General features: G+C 54.0%; 1 protein-coding gene across 3 annotated transcripts; it reads left to right on the top strand.

The window, feature by feature from the left end:
• The first annotated feature begins 5,437 nt into the window (after positions 1-5,437).
• On the top strand, positions 5,438-12,828 carry Fdps (farnesyl diphosphate synthase). 3 transcript variants are annotated; one of them, XM_010643854.3, is made up of 11 exons: positions 5,438-5,538; positions 6,298-6,512; positions 6,587-6,749; positions 7,844-7,984; positions 10,261-10,335; positions 10,442-10,564; positions 10,741-10,829; positions 10,915-10,987; positions 11,986-12,063; positions 12,158-12,292; positions 12,607-12,828. In XM_010643854.3, the coding sequence occupies exons 1-11, from the start codon at positions 5,494-5,496 to the stop codon at positions 12,805-12,807; spliced, it is 1,338 nt and encodes a 445-aa protein (XP_010642156.1). In that variant the 5' UTR covers positions 5,438-5,493; the 3' UTR covers positions 12,808-12,828. The 3 variants fall into 3 exon arrangements, with proteins under 3 accessions (XP_010642156.1, XP_010642157.1, XP_033614228.1); XM_010643855.3 differs by having other exon boundaries at positions 5,439-5,538; positions 10,255-10,335; XM_033758337.1 differs by lacking the exons at positions 5,438-5,538; positions 6,298-6,512 and adding an exon at positions 7,278-7,455 and having other exon boundaries at positions 6,687-6,749; positions 10,255-10,335.
• Positions 12,829-12,834: the final 6 nt, after the last annotated feature.

Here is a 12,834-nt window from a genome sequence, read left to right as displayed (position 1 = left end):
AAATTATAGTACTGAAGATTGAAACAAAGGCCATTTTTTTTTTTTTTTTTTTTTTTTTTGATACCAGAGATCAAACTGGGGGCCTTTGCACTTGTGAGGCAAGCGGCGGCACCACTGATCTAAATCCCTGGCCCGAACGCCATTTTTAATTTTAAAAAAAAGTTTTTCCAGTGCCAGGGATCACACTCAGGACCTTGCTCTTATTAGGCAGGCACAGTACCACTGAGCTACATCCCCAGCCCCCCCCCTTTTTTTGAGAAAGGTGTCATTAAGTCTCTAAGCTGTCCCATCTGGGCTTGCTTTTGGGATTCAAGAGTCTTGGGATCACAGGCATGTGCCACCATGCTTGGCTGGGAATGCGTTTTTGATGAGGTGGGTGGGCAGTGTCTTCTATGAGCACGGACATGTATGCCAGGGCTCTGAGGAAGCGGGGGAGAGCGCCCAGAGTGGAGGGCAGGGTATGGTGAGCGGTGGGATAGAGACCCAGGCAGGGCCTCGTACCCTAGCAAGGATGTGACCCACCTGGCTGGCAGGTGAAGAGCCCAGAGCAGGTGTGCGAGATGCCCCAGCACCCAGCAGTTCTGCCTGGAGGTGAGGGGGGCACACAGTGCAGGCAGGTGAGGGCAGGGGAGGCTTTGAGATAAACTGGTTCTGGTTAATCATTAAAATGCAGACAGGTATTGGATCTGCTCACCGAATGTCTACTGCATGCTCACTGTCTGCTTTTATCATGAGAATCTAGGAGGAGAGGAGGGCGAAGGGGCAGGGCAGAGGGCACAGAGGAGGAACTACAGGGGTGTCTCTCTTCTCCAGCTGCCTCTGCTGAGCCATTCTCTACCCTCCTCAGCTCTGCTCTGGGGCTGGAAGCTTTCAGATGCTTTGCCCATGGCTTTTGCAGGGTTTGGCAGCAGCACCCATGGTAGCCAAGGTGGACTGATAGCTAGGTTGGGTGCATAACCCCACGGACCCCAGGGTTGCCATCAGCATGGCTTCTACCAGGGAACCCTCTGCAGAGTCCAGGTCCATTCCCTCCCTGTGTCCAGGTTAAGGGGTAGTGAGCCCACTGTGACCAGGTCTGGGGTGAGGGTTACCAACACCCTGTGGCCCAACGTGTGGCATATAATCCTGTTAAGGAACACTCCTCATAGTTTGAGAGACTCCTCCATTTCCTCAAAGCACCTTGCCTGAAACATTTGTCTAAGACTAAAAATCTAACTCAGTTCCAGGTGTGGTAGCACACAACTGTGATCTCAGTACTCAGGAGTCTGAGGCGGGAGGATCAAAAGTTCAAGGCCAGCCTGCGTTACAGTCCCCAGTACCATGGTGTAATATTGTGTGCGTGTGTGTGTGTGTGTGTGTGTGTGTGTGTGTGTGTGTGGTGAAGCTGAGATTCAGACCTAGGGAGTGCAGTTTCAGAGCACATGTTGTCACCACTTGGCTCCATTCTGTCCTCAGGGCTGTCTCAGTGGAGGGGCAGGGAAGTGTCTCAGAGGTGCAAAAGAACAGGTCAGACAGATCCTGGCTCATGCAGCGCCCAGTCCCCTTTGGCTGGATGTGGTGGTACACACCTGTAATCCCAGCACTCAAGAGAGGCTGAGGTAGGACAATTGCTGTGATTTTTTTTTTGTTTTGTTTTTTTTTTGTTTTTTGAGACGGTCTCACTATGTAGTTGAGTCAGTCACTGTGAGTTTGAGGCTAGAGCCTGGGCCTGACCCTGTCAAAAAAGAAAAAAAAAAAGGAGTGGGAGGGCTGGAGATTTGGCTCAGGGGTTTCGCACCTACCTCAAAAGCACAGGGGCCTGAATATGATCCCTGGGTACCCCCCCAATGTTAGACAGTAGCAAGGACTTCCTTAGGCAAACTGAGCAGAGTCCTAGGCTGTCAGTGTATAGGAGACAGCAATTAAAGATAGACAAGAGGGGTCACAGTGAGAATGTGGTGGACTTTGAGGATGGGACTCACCTCCTCCTTGGAGACCCAGGGAGGGACATGGCCCCTAAGGTGGGCCTGGGGATTGTGAACTGACTGGGGACCCTTTGGCAGGTCACAGGTTCCAGAGACCCCAGCCCCATGTGATTAATGGAGGGGCAGTGGCACCACAAAGCCGCCCTCACCCTGTGCAGACAAGGGACAGGAGCACTGGATTGCTCTCAGGAAGAGGGTGGTGGCCCTGGGTTGGCAAGTGGACACAGACAGATGGCTGCCACAGGACTAGGCACTTTCTTTTCTTCTTTTTTTTGAAATAAGTTCTATGTAGTTCATGCTGGCCTTGAACTCACTATGTCACCTAGGTTGGCCTTAAACTTGCAGGGATCCTCCTGCCTGAGACTCCCAAGTGATGGGATTATAGGCCCAGCCCTGGACCAGGCACTTTTTGCGGGGGGATTACTGGGGATTGAACTCCAGACCTTGCACTTGCCAGGCAGGCAGTGGAACCACTGAGCTAAATCCCTGGCCCCGAACCAGGCACTCTTGAGCAAGAGACCGTGGGTGAGAAAACTGGGAGAACAAGAGGCCCGTGGACTCTAAGCGGAGCAGGTGCATCTGGGATTGCAGGTGAGCGGGCACCACACCCAGCCTTGGTGGTTTTAAGGAATGAGGAATTGTGCCCAGGACACCGGGCGGCCGGGGGGAGAGATTTAGCACTGAGAGGAGGGAGGAGGCGGGGTGGCTTCACAGAGCTAACACCCGAGGCTGCCAACGCCACACACAGCCACACGCACTGCCAGTCGGACCGGGCACAGCCCAGGGCTTGTGCAGAGGCTCCGGGGTTCCATGGCACACCGCGCCAAGGCCGGCCGCTCTCTCTGCTGACCGGGAACCCCGGCCTGCCTGCAGGGGCGCCCGAGCGCCACAGGCCCTGGTGAGCGCTCTCCCCGCCCGAAAGTGGGTTTCGTTGCCTGCAGTCTGAGATAAAGAACCTTGCGGGAAGATAGAGGCGCTGGAGCCTGGGAGCGCCGTCCCGGACAGCACTGAGTCCCTGCCGTCTGCACGTGCGCCACCCCTACCCTTGACTGCGGGACTGAACGGAGAGCGAGGGTGTGGCTCTGTGCCTACAGAAGTCCTCCAAATGTGTCTCTGTGAGCAGAGCTTCTCCTCCCACTGCGCCTCCGGGTGCTTGGGGCCCACAATACCCACGGCACGGTACAACACACAGCAGTCTGGAGTGCTTTCCTCTCCCCTTGGCAGCAATCTGTCTTAGGCTACTTCATCTCCTTCCTTCCTCTTGAGAGGACCCGGTTGTCCTCACAATCTGTGTCTTGGACTCCCTGAAACCCATCCACAGAAGCCTCACACACACACGTGAGGACACTGGCAGAGAGGTAGGGCCGGCCGGCCTGGGGTGCTGCTTCACTGTGATCAGCTGTGCATAAGACAAAACTGATCGCTTTGAGATGCACAGCTCAGGGATCTCAGGTGCATTCCCAGTGTTGCGCAACCATTATCATTGCCAACTCCCCAAACTTTTCATCAGCTCAAACAAATTCTGCGTCTGGCGTGGTAGTGAACACCTGAAACCCCAGTTCTCTGGGAGGCTACTGCAGGAGGATCACAAGTTTGGTATCAGCCTTAGTGAGACCCTGTCTCAACATAAATAAATCAAAAGGACTGGAGATGTACTTCAGTGTGAAGGCCGTGTCCAATGCCCAGTACACAAAGGGGAGACATACAAAACCAGAAACCAGAAAACAATAATAATTTTTTTTGGATGGAGCCCAGGGACTTTGTACTAAGTTACATGATCAGCCCCACCCCTCTAAAAATTATTTTTGAGAATCAGGCACGGAGGGGCGTGACTACAATCCTCGGACTCGGGGCTGTGGCAAGAGAATTGCAAATTTGGGGCCAGCCTAGGCTACATGGGCGAGTTCAAGACTAGTGTGGAAGATAGTGAGACCTTGTCTTAAGAAAGAAAGAGGGCTGGGGATTTAGGTCAGTGGCACTGCATCTGCCTTACAAGCGCAAGGTCCTGAGTTTTATCCCCAGTACCAAAAAGGAAAGCAAGAAAGAAAGAAAAAAAGAAAGAAAGAAAAAAGAGGGCAAGCTGGGGATGGAGTTCAGGCGTAGAGTGCTTGGCTGGCAGGGGTGAGGCCTTGGGTTCCATTCCCAGGAACACCTCTCCTTCTACAAGGCACACCCCACGAGGTCACGTGGATGCTCAGTGCCCGCGGACGCTGCCTTCACAGAGTAAACGCCTGACGCCCACAGTGGCCCGTGGACCCTGCTATTTCTCAATCCTCCCCTCTACTATCTTCCCTTCAGTCCAGCCCCACTGGTCTCCTTGATGTTTTCCAGATAAGAAACTTAATCCTGCCTCAGTAGAGGGCAGTGTTCCTCTTTTATAGCACGGATTTGTTTTCCCGATATCATTTTGTCAGGGAAGCCTTCTCTGATCATCCCTCCCCCACACCCACAGCAAGGGATGGACTCGGGACCTTGCGCTTTCTAGGCAGGTGCGGCACCACTGAGCTAAATCTCGGGGGCCTGCTTACTTTGTTTTGTGAGACAGGCTCTCACTGTGTAGCCCAGGCTGGCCTGCACCGCCACGAATAACTGTTACTACTTTTTTCTTTTTTGTGTGTCTGGATCACACTCAGGACCTTGGGCTTTCGAAGCAGGTGGTGGCACCCTTGAGCTATATCCTTGGCCCTGCTATCACTCTTATTTTATACTGTGGTCCTCCACTCTTTCATCATTTACACTTGTTAAACATGTTCTTCACCTCCAGTGCAGGATGTTAGATCGCTAGAAGCACTAGAGCACAGATGTTGCTTTTGTCCGCTTCTGTATTCTTAGTACGTAGTGGACATTCTTTCTCACTCTCCCTCCCCACATGGTTTCACTCCAGTGCTACGCGGGACTCACGGCGATCCATCTAGCTCAGCTGAGTGCTGGGATTACAGGCTTGCACCCGGCAGTAAATACTTTTTGCACGGTGAATGAATGGTGAGGAAGCCGAGCTCCAGATATCTTGCGCTACTATCTTCATTCAACAGATGAGGAAAGCCAGTTTCAGGAGTCAGCGGAGGATCCCGGTTTTTACATGATTTTTTTCCAAGTCAGATAAGTGGTAAAGTTAGTTCTGCTGGGGTTGTACTAACATGATAACCAGCTGTACGCGAAGAGAATGAAAACTGAAACACAGAATCAGGGTGACAGACAGACTGAGAGTTCCCTGGCCTCGTTTGTTTTCGACCCTTGGCCTCAAGCCCCTCATCACCTACACCGGAGGCGTGCGTCTCCTGGCAAGTCTCCCGGCGAACAGCCCTCCCATTGGTCGTCCGTCACAGGCCCATGCTCACACGAGGGTAAGTAGCCAATCACCGCTCTTGGTCTCCGCAACGCCGGCCGCGCTAGCCCGTGTCGTCCCGCCCTCCTCCAGGGAACGCCGGGAGTTGTAGTCTAGTGGTCCATATGCCTGCCGCCAGCTAGGGGGACCGAGAACTACCCGACCCAGAGGGCCCGGCGTCGAGCGCTATCGCTTTTTAGGCTTATGCAGCCAACAACCTGGATCGAGCCGGAACAGCATCTAGAACAGGTGAGCACGGTGGCGCGCTGGGGCTGGAGGCAGAGGTCCCAGACCCCCTCATTTCCGGCAGTAATGCGCTGCGCGGAGTCCAGCCTGTGGACAGCCGGGCCTGTTCTTTTAGGAGTTGGTGGGTCAGAGTGGCCGGCCCCTCTGTGCTTGAGGAAACTTCCCAACTGTGCCCACGCACTTTCCTGAAGTCCCGAAGATGCCCGGTCCCCCAATTAACTCCAGCAGCTAGCCCTCTCCGCCCGCCCGAGCGGTTTGCGGCTCACCCGCGGAGGCCCCGCTCTCCCGTGAGGCCCGGGACGCCCTTGCCGGTGTCCGCAGCACGCATGGGTTCCAGCCCTTATTGTCCACTCCCCGGGGCGTAGCTCAGAGCCTGAGTGCCCCTCTTCGCTGCCGGCGAGGTAGACCTGGGTTCTAGGTTTGTGTCTGCCTCTGTCTGGCTGTTTATCTCCCGGAGCCTCCGTTTGGCTTCTGTACAATGGATGATTTGAAGCCTTCCCCACCCCTTATCCCTTCCCCCACCGCCGTGTGCACGGAAGTCTTGAAGGCATTCAGTTTTGGTTCTCTCATTTTAATTGAAGTTCTGTTGGATCTCAGTCACCCAAACATGTTTTTTTGTCCCCTACATATTTTTTTGCTGTAATTATACCGAAATATTGACTACTAGAGGGCGGGAGATTCTGGGCCAGGAGACAGAAGTTTGGTGTGGGGGCGATCCAGGTGTTGTCCCCGTGCATCTGCCTTCGGTACTTGCTCCTGCAGGGAGTGCTCGTGCCCCTTCCCTATGCCACCCTCACGATGCCCCTGTCCCGCTTGCTGAGATCTGTGGGGGTCTTCCTGCTGCCCGCCCCCTGCTGGGCACCCAGGGAGAGGTGGCTGGGTTCCCTACGGAGGCCCTCCCTGGTGCACAAGTGCCCAGTCCTGGGGGCCTGGCACAGTGCCCGCTGCTGGTGCCAAGTGTGGACCGAGGAGCCTCGGTGAGTGTGGTTGGGAGGGGCCTCGGGGAGGGGAGCACCTGATCAGGTTTCTCACTAGTTCTTCCTTTTTGCAGAGCACTTTGCTCCTCTCTCAGGATGAATGGAGACCAGAAATTGGATGTTTATGCTCAAGAAAAGCAGAATTTCATCCAGCACTTCTCTCAGATTGTCAGGGTGCTGACTGCAGATGACCCAGAGCACCCAGAGATTGGAGATGTCCTTGCCCGGCTCAAGGAGGTGAGGGATTCGTGACTCGAGGAGGTGCAATTTTGTCACTGCATGTGGGTGAGGTTGAGTGGATGTGGGATGAGGTCTTCACTCGAGTTACTTGGGTGCCTCTGGAGTGGGGGCCTGGGCGGTTAGATGTGTGCAGCCCATCGCCCTGGACCATCCATACAGCTTTCCTGGGATTGAAGTCCTCGGACGTGTTCGATCTTTGATTCTGTGCCTTGAAATCTTAATGATGCTCCTCTGGCACAGAGCTGGGGGAAGGTCGGGTCTGAGTGTCTCCCCAGAGATCCCAGGGAAGGTTAACGTGTTGTCAGGGACCCTTTTCCAGGTAGGAAGGACTGCTGTCACACTTACGTTCTTCTATATATACATTTATTTTGTACCGGGGCTCAAACTCGGGACCTTCCGCTTGGGAGGCAGGCAGCGGAACCACTGAGCTAAATCCCTGGCCCACATTCTATTTTTTCTCCCTTTTATTTTCATGAAACATCTAGTAAAGTGTTTTTATGAATGGGGTTTCTCATCTGTCTGAAGGGAACCAAGGCAAGGGGTGGGGACCTTGTCTGTACTGGGATAAGGACTGAGAGGAGCACCTTCCGTCTTCATCGCGGGCAGCAGGGCAGCAGAGGGAGGAGCCATCGGAGGAGGGGAGACGGCCCCCCAGCCTACCTCTCCTCTGCCCGACTGCTGAGGAACCTTGTCTTTAATGCAGGTGTTTCAGGCAAATGGGATGAGCTGTGGGGAGGAGGAGTAGTTGGGAAGGAGGGATGGATGGGGTGTGAAGAGGAAGCGTGGGGGTGTGATCAGGAGGGGAGCCTCAGCGAGTCAGCTGCTATCCCCGAGTGCTGGGCTTGGAGGAGAATTTAGTCCGCAGGAGCCTCTAAACCTACTGGGGTGGAGAATGCAGAGTGCACGGTTAGGCACTGGGCCCTTGGCAACTCTTCCGGCTGTGCTGCAGGATGCCGCAGGAGAGAGAGAAGCAGTCCTAAGGCTCCCTGGGGGTGGGGTTTGGGCCAGGGAAGATGAGTTTAGGGGTTGGAAAGAAAACTCACAGTCACTGCTCCATTTACCCTGATGCTCTCCCTCTCCCCCGGCCGCAGATCCTAGAGTACAATGCCATCGGAGGCAAGTACAACCGGGGTTTGACGGTACTGGTAGCCTTCCGGGAGCTGGTGGAGCCAAGGAAGCAGGACGCTGACAGTCTGCAGCGGGCGCTGACCGTGGGCTGGTGTGTGGAGCTGGTGAGAAGCTGCTTCAAGTGGGGAGGACAGGGCGGGTGTCTCTGTCGGGTGCTACGGCCGGATATAGGCAGTGAATTACTTAAGGGCTGGTCACTCTTCTGCCAAAAGTGACAGAATTTGGCAGCCAGGTGTCATGTTTCTTCTTCTGAGCAGAGGTCAGCCATAAATTGTCATGCTCCTTCCAAAAGACTACTCTAAAGAAGGGCTGGGGATTTAGCTCAGTGGTGCTGCCTGCCTGCCTCGAAAGCACAAGGTCCTGAGTTTGATCCCTGGTACCCAAAATAAGATTATTCTAAAGCAGAAACCAAACACTGACAACCCACTGATAGTTTTTGAAAACGTTTAAGCCTAAATCCCCTAAATTTCACAGCACTGGGTGGGGCGGTATCCTCCTATAATCCCAGCTACCCCTGAAGCTGAGGCAGGAGGATTGCAAATTTGAGACTAGCTTGGGCAACTTCCTGTCTGAAAACAGAAAATAAAAAGGGTTGGAGATGTAGCTCTGCACTCCCTGGGTTCAGTTCCTGGTACTGCAAAACCAAACAAAAAACCCCCAGATTTTTGACATTAGTTAGAAAATTACAACATCTGGGTCTGTGTTTGTGTATAGCAGAGCTGGCTGAAGCCCAGTGGAGCTGCCTCCTGTGTCTCTGCTCTGATCCTGTCCTCACAGCTCCTTGTCTTCTCTCTGGCTCGGGGTGTACGGGTGCTGGCCTGGCCAAAATCCTGCACTAGGGGAGGAGCTCTGGATTCTTGTAATACATTTTTTTCTTGCAGTCCTGGGAGTGGAACTCTGGGCCTTTTAATCAAAGTATGTCCTTGAGCTGGGCGTGGTGGCGCATGCCTGTAATCCCAGCGCTGGGAAGGCTGAGGCAGGAGGATTGCTGTGAGTTCGAGACCAGCCTGGGCTACATAGTGAGTTCCAGGGCAGTCTCAACTACATAGTGAGACCCTGTCTCAAAAAGACAAAACAAAGTATGTCCTAAGCTCTCCCTGCCCCACCTATTTTTTGAGGAGGGTATTTGCACCCTTACTGTGATCATCCTGCAAAGTCAGCCATGGCTATGCATTGAGTTCAAGTTCAGTGTGGCCTGCATAGTGAGACCCTGTCTAAAAAAGATGGGGTTGAGCGTGGTGGTGCATACCTGTAATCCCAGCACTGCAGAGGCTGAGGCAGGAGGATCACCATGAGTTCAAGTCTGACCTGGGCTACAAAGTGAGACCCTGTCTCAAAAAAACAAAACAAAAAGAGACCAGCCCAAATTGTATAGGGAAACCTTGTCTCAAACGACAAAAATAAGAAACAAAAGAAAGGGGATGAGGGGGTGAAGGCTGGGGATGTAGCTGAGTGGCATTGTGACTGAGTTGTCTTCAAGTTAGAGTACCACGATAAATAAAGGAGAGGAGCTGAATGTGTACTCAATTGCAAAGCACTTGCCTAGTGTGTGAGGCCCTGGGTTCAATCTCTAATAATGACCAAAAAAAAAGTCAAGTTGTATAAAGAAATCTTTTTTAAAAATTTAATTTAATTTAATATTTTTGATTTTTTGAGTCTGGGTCATGCTGGTTTTGAGACAGTTCAGGCTGGCCTTGGTCTCACTATGTAGCCAGGCCTCAGCAGTCTTCCTGCCTCAGCCTCCCTAGTGCCGGAATTATAGGTGTGCACTACCACACCCGGCCCAAGAAGTGAATTTTTAAATTTTTTTTTTTAACTTTTTTTGTATGTTTGTGTATGTGTGTTTATTTAATTGTGACACTGGGGCTAGAACCCCAAGCACTTTCCTTTTTATTTTAAGGGTCTTGCTAAATTGCCTAGATTGGGCTCAAATTTGGAATCCCCATGCCTCAGCCTCCCAGAGTGCTGGGATTACAGGCATGTGACACTATGTCTGCCTTATTACTGGCTTCAATTGATGATGAAATATTTTTTTAAAGCATTCATTGTAGTTTTTGGCAAGTGTACCTTACGTGAAGGTGTTTTATCGTCTCGCTAGCACCGGGGACAATCTAAGACTGATTAGAAATTTCCCAGGCCAACCTGGGTACAACTCCCTCTTCCCCAACATAGGAGATGTCAGTGCAGTTTCCTCTGTTACCCTGGAAATAAGTGTTGTGGCACCGTCTTACAGATGGGGAGTCTGAGCCAACAGGGTTTGTCCCTTTTCAGGGTCTCCTGCCACTAAAGCCCTGGACCCCTGCACGCCAGCGGTCTTTCCCAACTCATGGTGTGCATCTGAGGCGCAGTGCAGGGCCTGGGTCCCTTTTTCTAGCTGCAGGCTTTCTTCCTGGTGGCAGATGACATCATGGATTCATCCCTTACCCGCCGGGGACAGGCCTGCTGGTATCGGAAGGTAATGTGGGGAGGTGATGGCGCACGGACTGGTGTTGGGGTCTGGGGTGAGCGTTCTAGGTAGGAATGAAAGCCAGAGAGGATGACTCGTTGCCTCCTCCCTACAGCCAGGCATAGGCTTGGACGCCGTCAACGACACTCTCCTCCTGGAGGCCTGTGTCTACCGCCTGCTGAAGCTGCACTGCCGGGAACAGCCCTACTACCTGAACCTGCTCGAGCTCTTCCTGCAGGTGTGATCCTGGCGCGAACAAGGGAGGGCGCCGGGCGCAGGTGGTGGCGAAGAGGCCGCGCCCTGTGTGATGGGAAGTGTGTACTGCGGCCCTCGTGCACACGGGCCCGCGGTGTGGGTCCTCCTGCTTGCTGTATGACTGCCCAGGGTGGCTCACGGCGTGTTCCTCGCCCTCAGACTTCCTACCAGACGGAGGTCGGGCAGACTCTGGACCTCATCACAGCCCCGCAGGGTCAGGTGGACCTGAGCAGATACACCGAGAAGAGGTGAACCTCGGGACGGGGCTGGCCCGCGAGGAGGGTGTGCGGTGGGTGCCGCCTGCTGAGGGGCTTTTCTGTTCCCTCTCCTCAGGTACAAGTCTATTGTCAAGTATAAGACAGCTTTCTACTCCTTCTATCTGCCTGTTGCTGCTGCCATGTACATGGTGAGTCAGCCCCCAGCCCTCACTGGCCCACACAGGGCATGGAGTACCTAACTTGGACAGTCGCCTGCCCCACCAAATGGCTCTGCAACCTTGAGCCAAGCCGCTTAGTTGATTAGGTTTTGTTTTGTTTTTTGGTTTCTATGATTTTTTTTTTTTTTGGTACCGGGGATCAAACTCAGGTCCTTGCACTTGAAAGGCAGGCCATGGAACCACTGAGCTAAATCCCCGGCCCTTTGTTTTGTTTTTTGAGGCAGGGTCTCATTGTGTAGTTGAGACTGACCTGGAACTATGTAGCCTAGGCTGGTCTCCAACTCACAGAGATCCTCCTGCCTCAGCCTCCCAAATGCTGCGACTATAGGCGTGCACCACCACGCCCGGCAAGTTTTGTTTTGTTTTTGTCCTTTTGAGACAGGGTCTCATTGCAGTTCAGGCTGGCTTTGAACTCACTATATATAGCACAGGTACAGTGACCCTCCTGCCTCAGCCTTCTAAGTGCTGGGATTACAGATGTGCACCATCACACCTGGCTTTGTCTTTCTCCTCAGCTGTAAGATTGGGATCAAATTCCTGCCTCACAGGACTGTAAAGATGAGCTTGGCACGTGAAAGCTGATAGATCCTGCACATGAGTATGGCCAGGAGTGAGGAGGAGATAATTCTGAGAGGGAGAAGATTGGATTCCAATGCTGTCAGTGGCATTAACTTTCTTTTTATCCAGAAAGGCACTGGAGGTGACAGAAAGATTAGGATGAAGAGTCAGGGTGACTGAGACTGCCAAGGGCCTCCAGAATGGGCTCACAGAAACCCACTCCAGATGGAGGCATTCCCAGAAGGCCAGCTGAGAGTAGTGCGAGAGGTTGGCCTGTTGGTCAGGACTTCCAGGATGGGGTCAGCAAGGGTGCCTGACAGGAGAGATCCTTGGGGGCTGCAGTTGGGCGGGACCCTCCTGAAGGCGGCGGGGATATGAGGGCTGTGTGGCGCGTGCTCCCTTCCCTGCAGGCTGGCATTGACGGGGAGAAGGAGCACAGCAGCGCCAGGAGGATCCTGATGGAGATGGGCGAGTTCTTCCAGATCCAGGTGCGAAGGCCGACCAGGCGCGGCGGGTGGCGCGGGCAGTGCTGTCCTCCTGCCCTGCCTGGAGTCCTCATCCTTCCTGTGCTGCGCCCCCCAGGATGACTTCCTTGACCTTTTTGGGGACCCCAGTGTGACAGGGAAGATTGGCACCGACATCCAGGACAATAAGTGCAGCTGGCTGGTGGTTCAGTGCCTGCAGCGGGCCACTCCGGAGCAGCGCCAGATCCTGCAGGTGATGAAAGGGGTAGAGCAATGGTTCTCTGGGCCCGGCGTCTGCCAGTGACAACAGATAGTTTCTGACATCGTGACGGTGAATGCGTGTGCCAAATCAAAGCCAGACCACACCCCGAACAGCTCCCAGACAATGACCTGGCCCAGACTTCCCGCGCTGCGGAGGCTCAGGACCCCTAGACTGGCAGGTGGGCCGAGCCTTGGGGTGGGGGAGCAGGATCTGCGAGGCCAGCGAGGCACCTGGAAATGGTAGTGGAGGCGCGCCGAAGTCCCGGAGGCCCGGGGAAGCCGAGCCCATTTTCCTGCTCTTTCCAGGACAATTACGGGCAGAAAGACGCCGAGAAGGTGGCGAGGGTGAAGGCGCTGTACGAGGAGCTGGACCTGCCGGCCGCGTTCCTGCGGTACGAGGACGACAGCTACAGCCGCCTCATGAGCCTCATCCAGCAGCACGCCGCACCGCTGCCCCCGGCCATCTTCCTGGGGCTGGCGAACAAGATCTACAAGCGGAACAAGTGACCCGAGACCACGCGGGGTGGGGGGGCG

Source organism: Fukomys damarensis, unplaced genomic scaffold (assembly GCF_012274545.1).
Source record: "Fukomys damarensis isolate Sample0158 unplaced genomic scaffold, DMR_v1.0_HiC HiC_scaffold_33, whole genome shotgun sequence".
NCBI lineage: Eukaryota > Metazoa > Chordata > Mammalia > Rodentia > Bathyergidae > Fukomys > Fukomys damarensis.
Note: the sequence above shows the minus strand (reverse complement) of the source record. Positions and strands in the feature narration are given on the sequence as shown.

Bases quoted from the DNA above. Each gene is read 5' to 3' on its own strand.
- Fdps (XM_010643855.3), top strand. From the start codon at position 5,494: ATGCAGCCAACAACCTGGATCGAGCCGGAACAGCATCTAGAACAG. The intron at 5,539-6,297 runs GTGAGCACGGTG...TTGCTCCTGCAG, and splicing joins CGGAACAGCATCTAGAACAG to GGAGTGCTCGTGCCCCTTCC. The intron at 10,565-10,740 runs GTGTGATCCTGG...CCTCGCCCTCAG, and splicing joins TGCTCGAGCTCTTCCTGCAG to ACTTCCTACCAGACGGAGGT.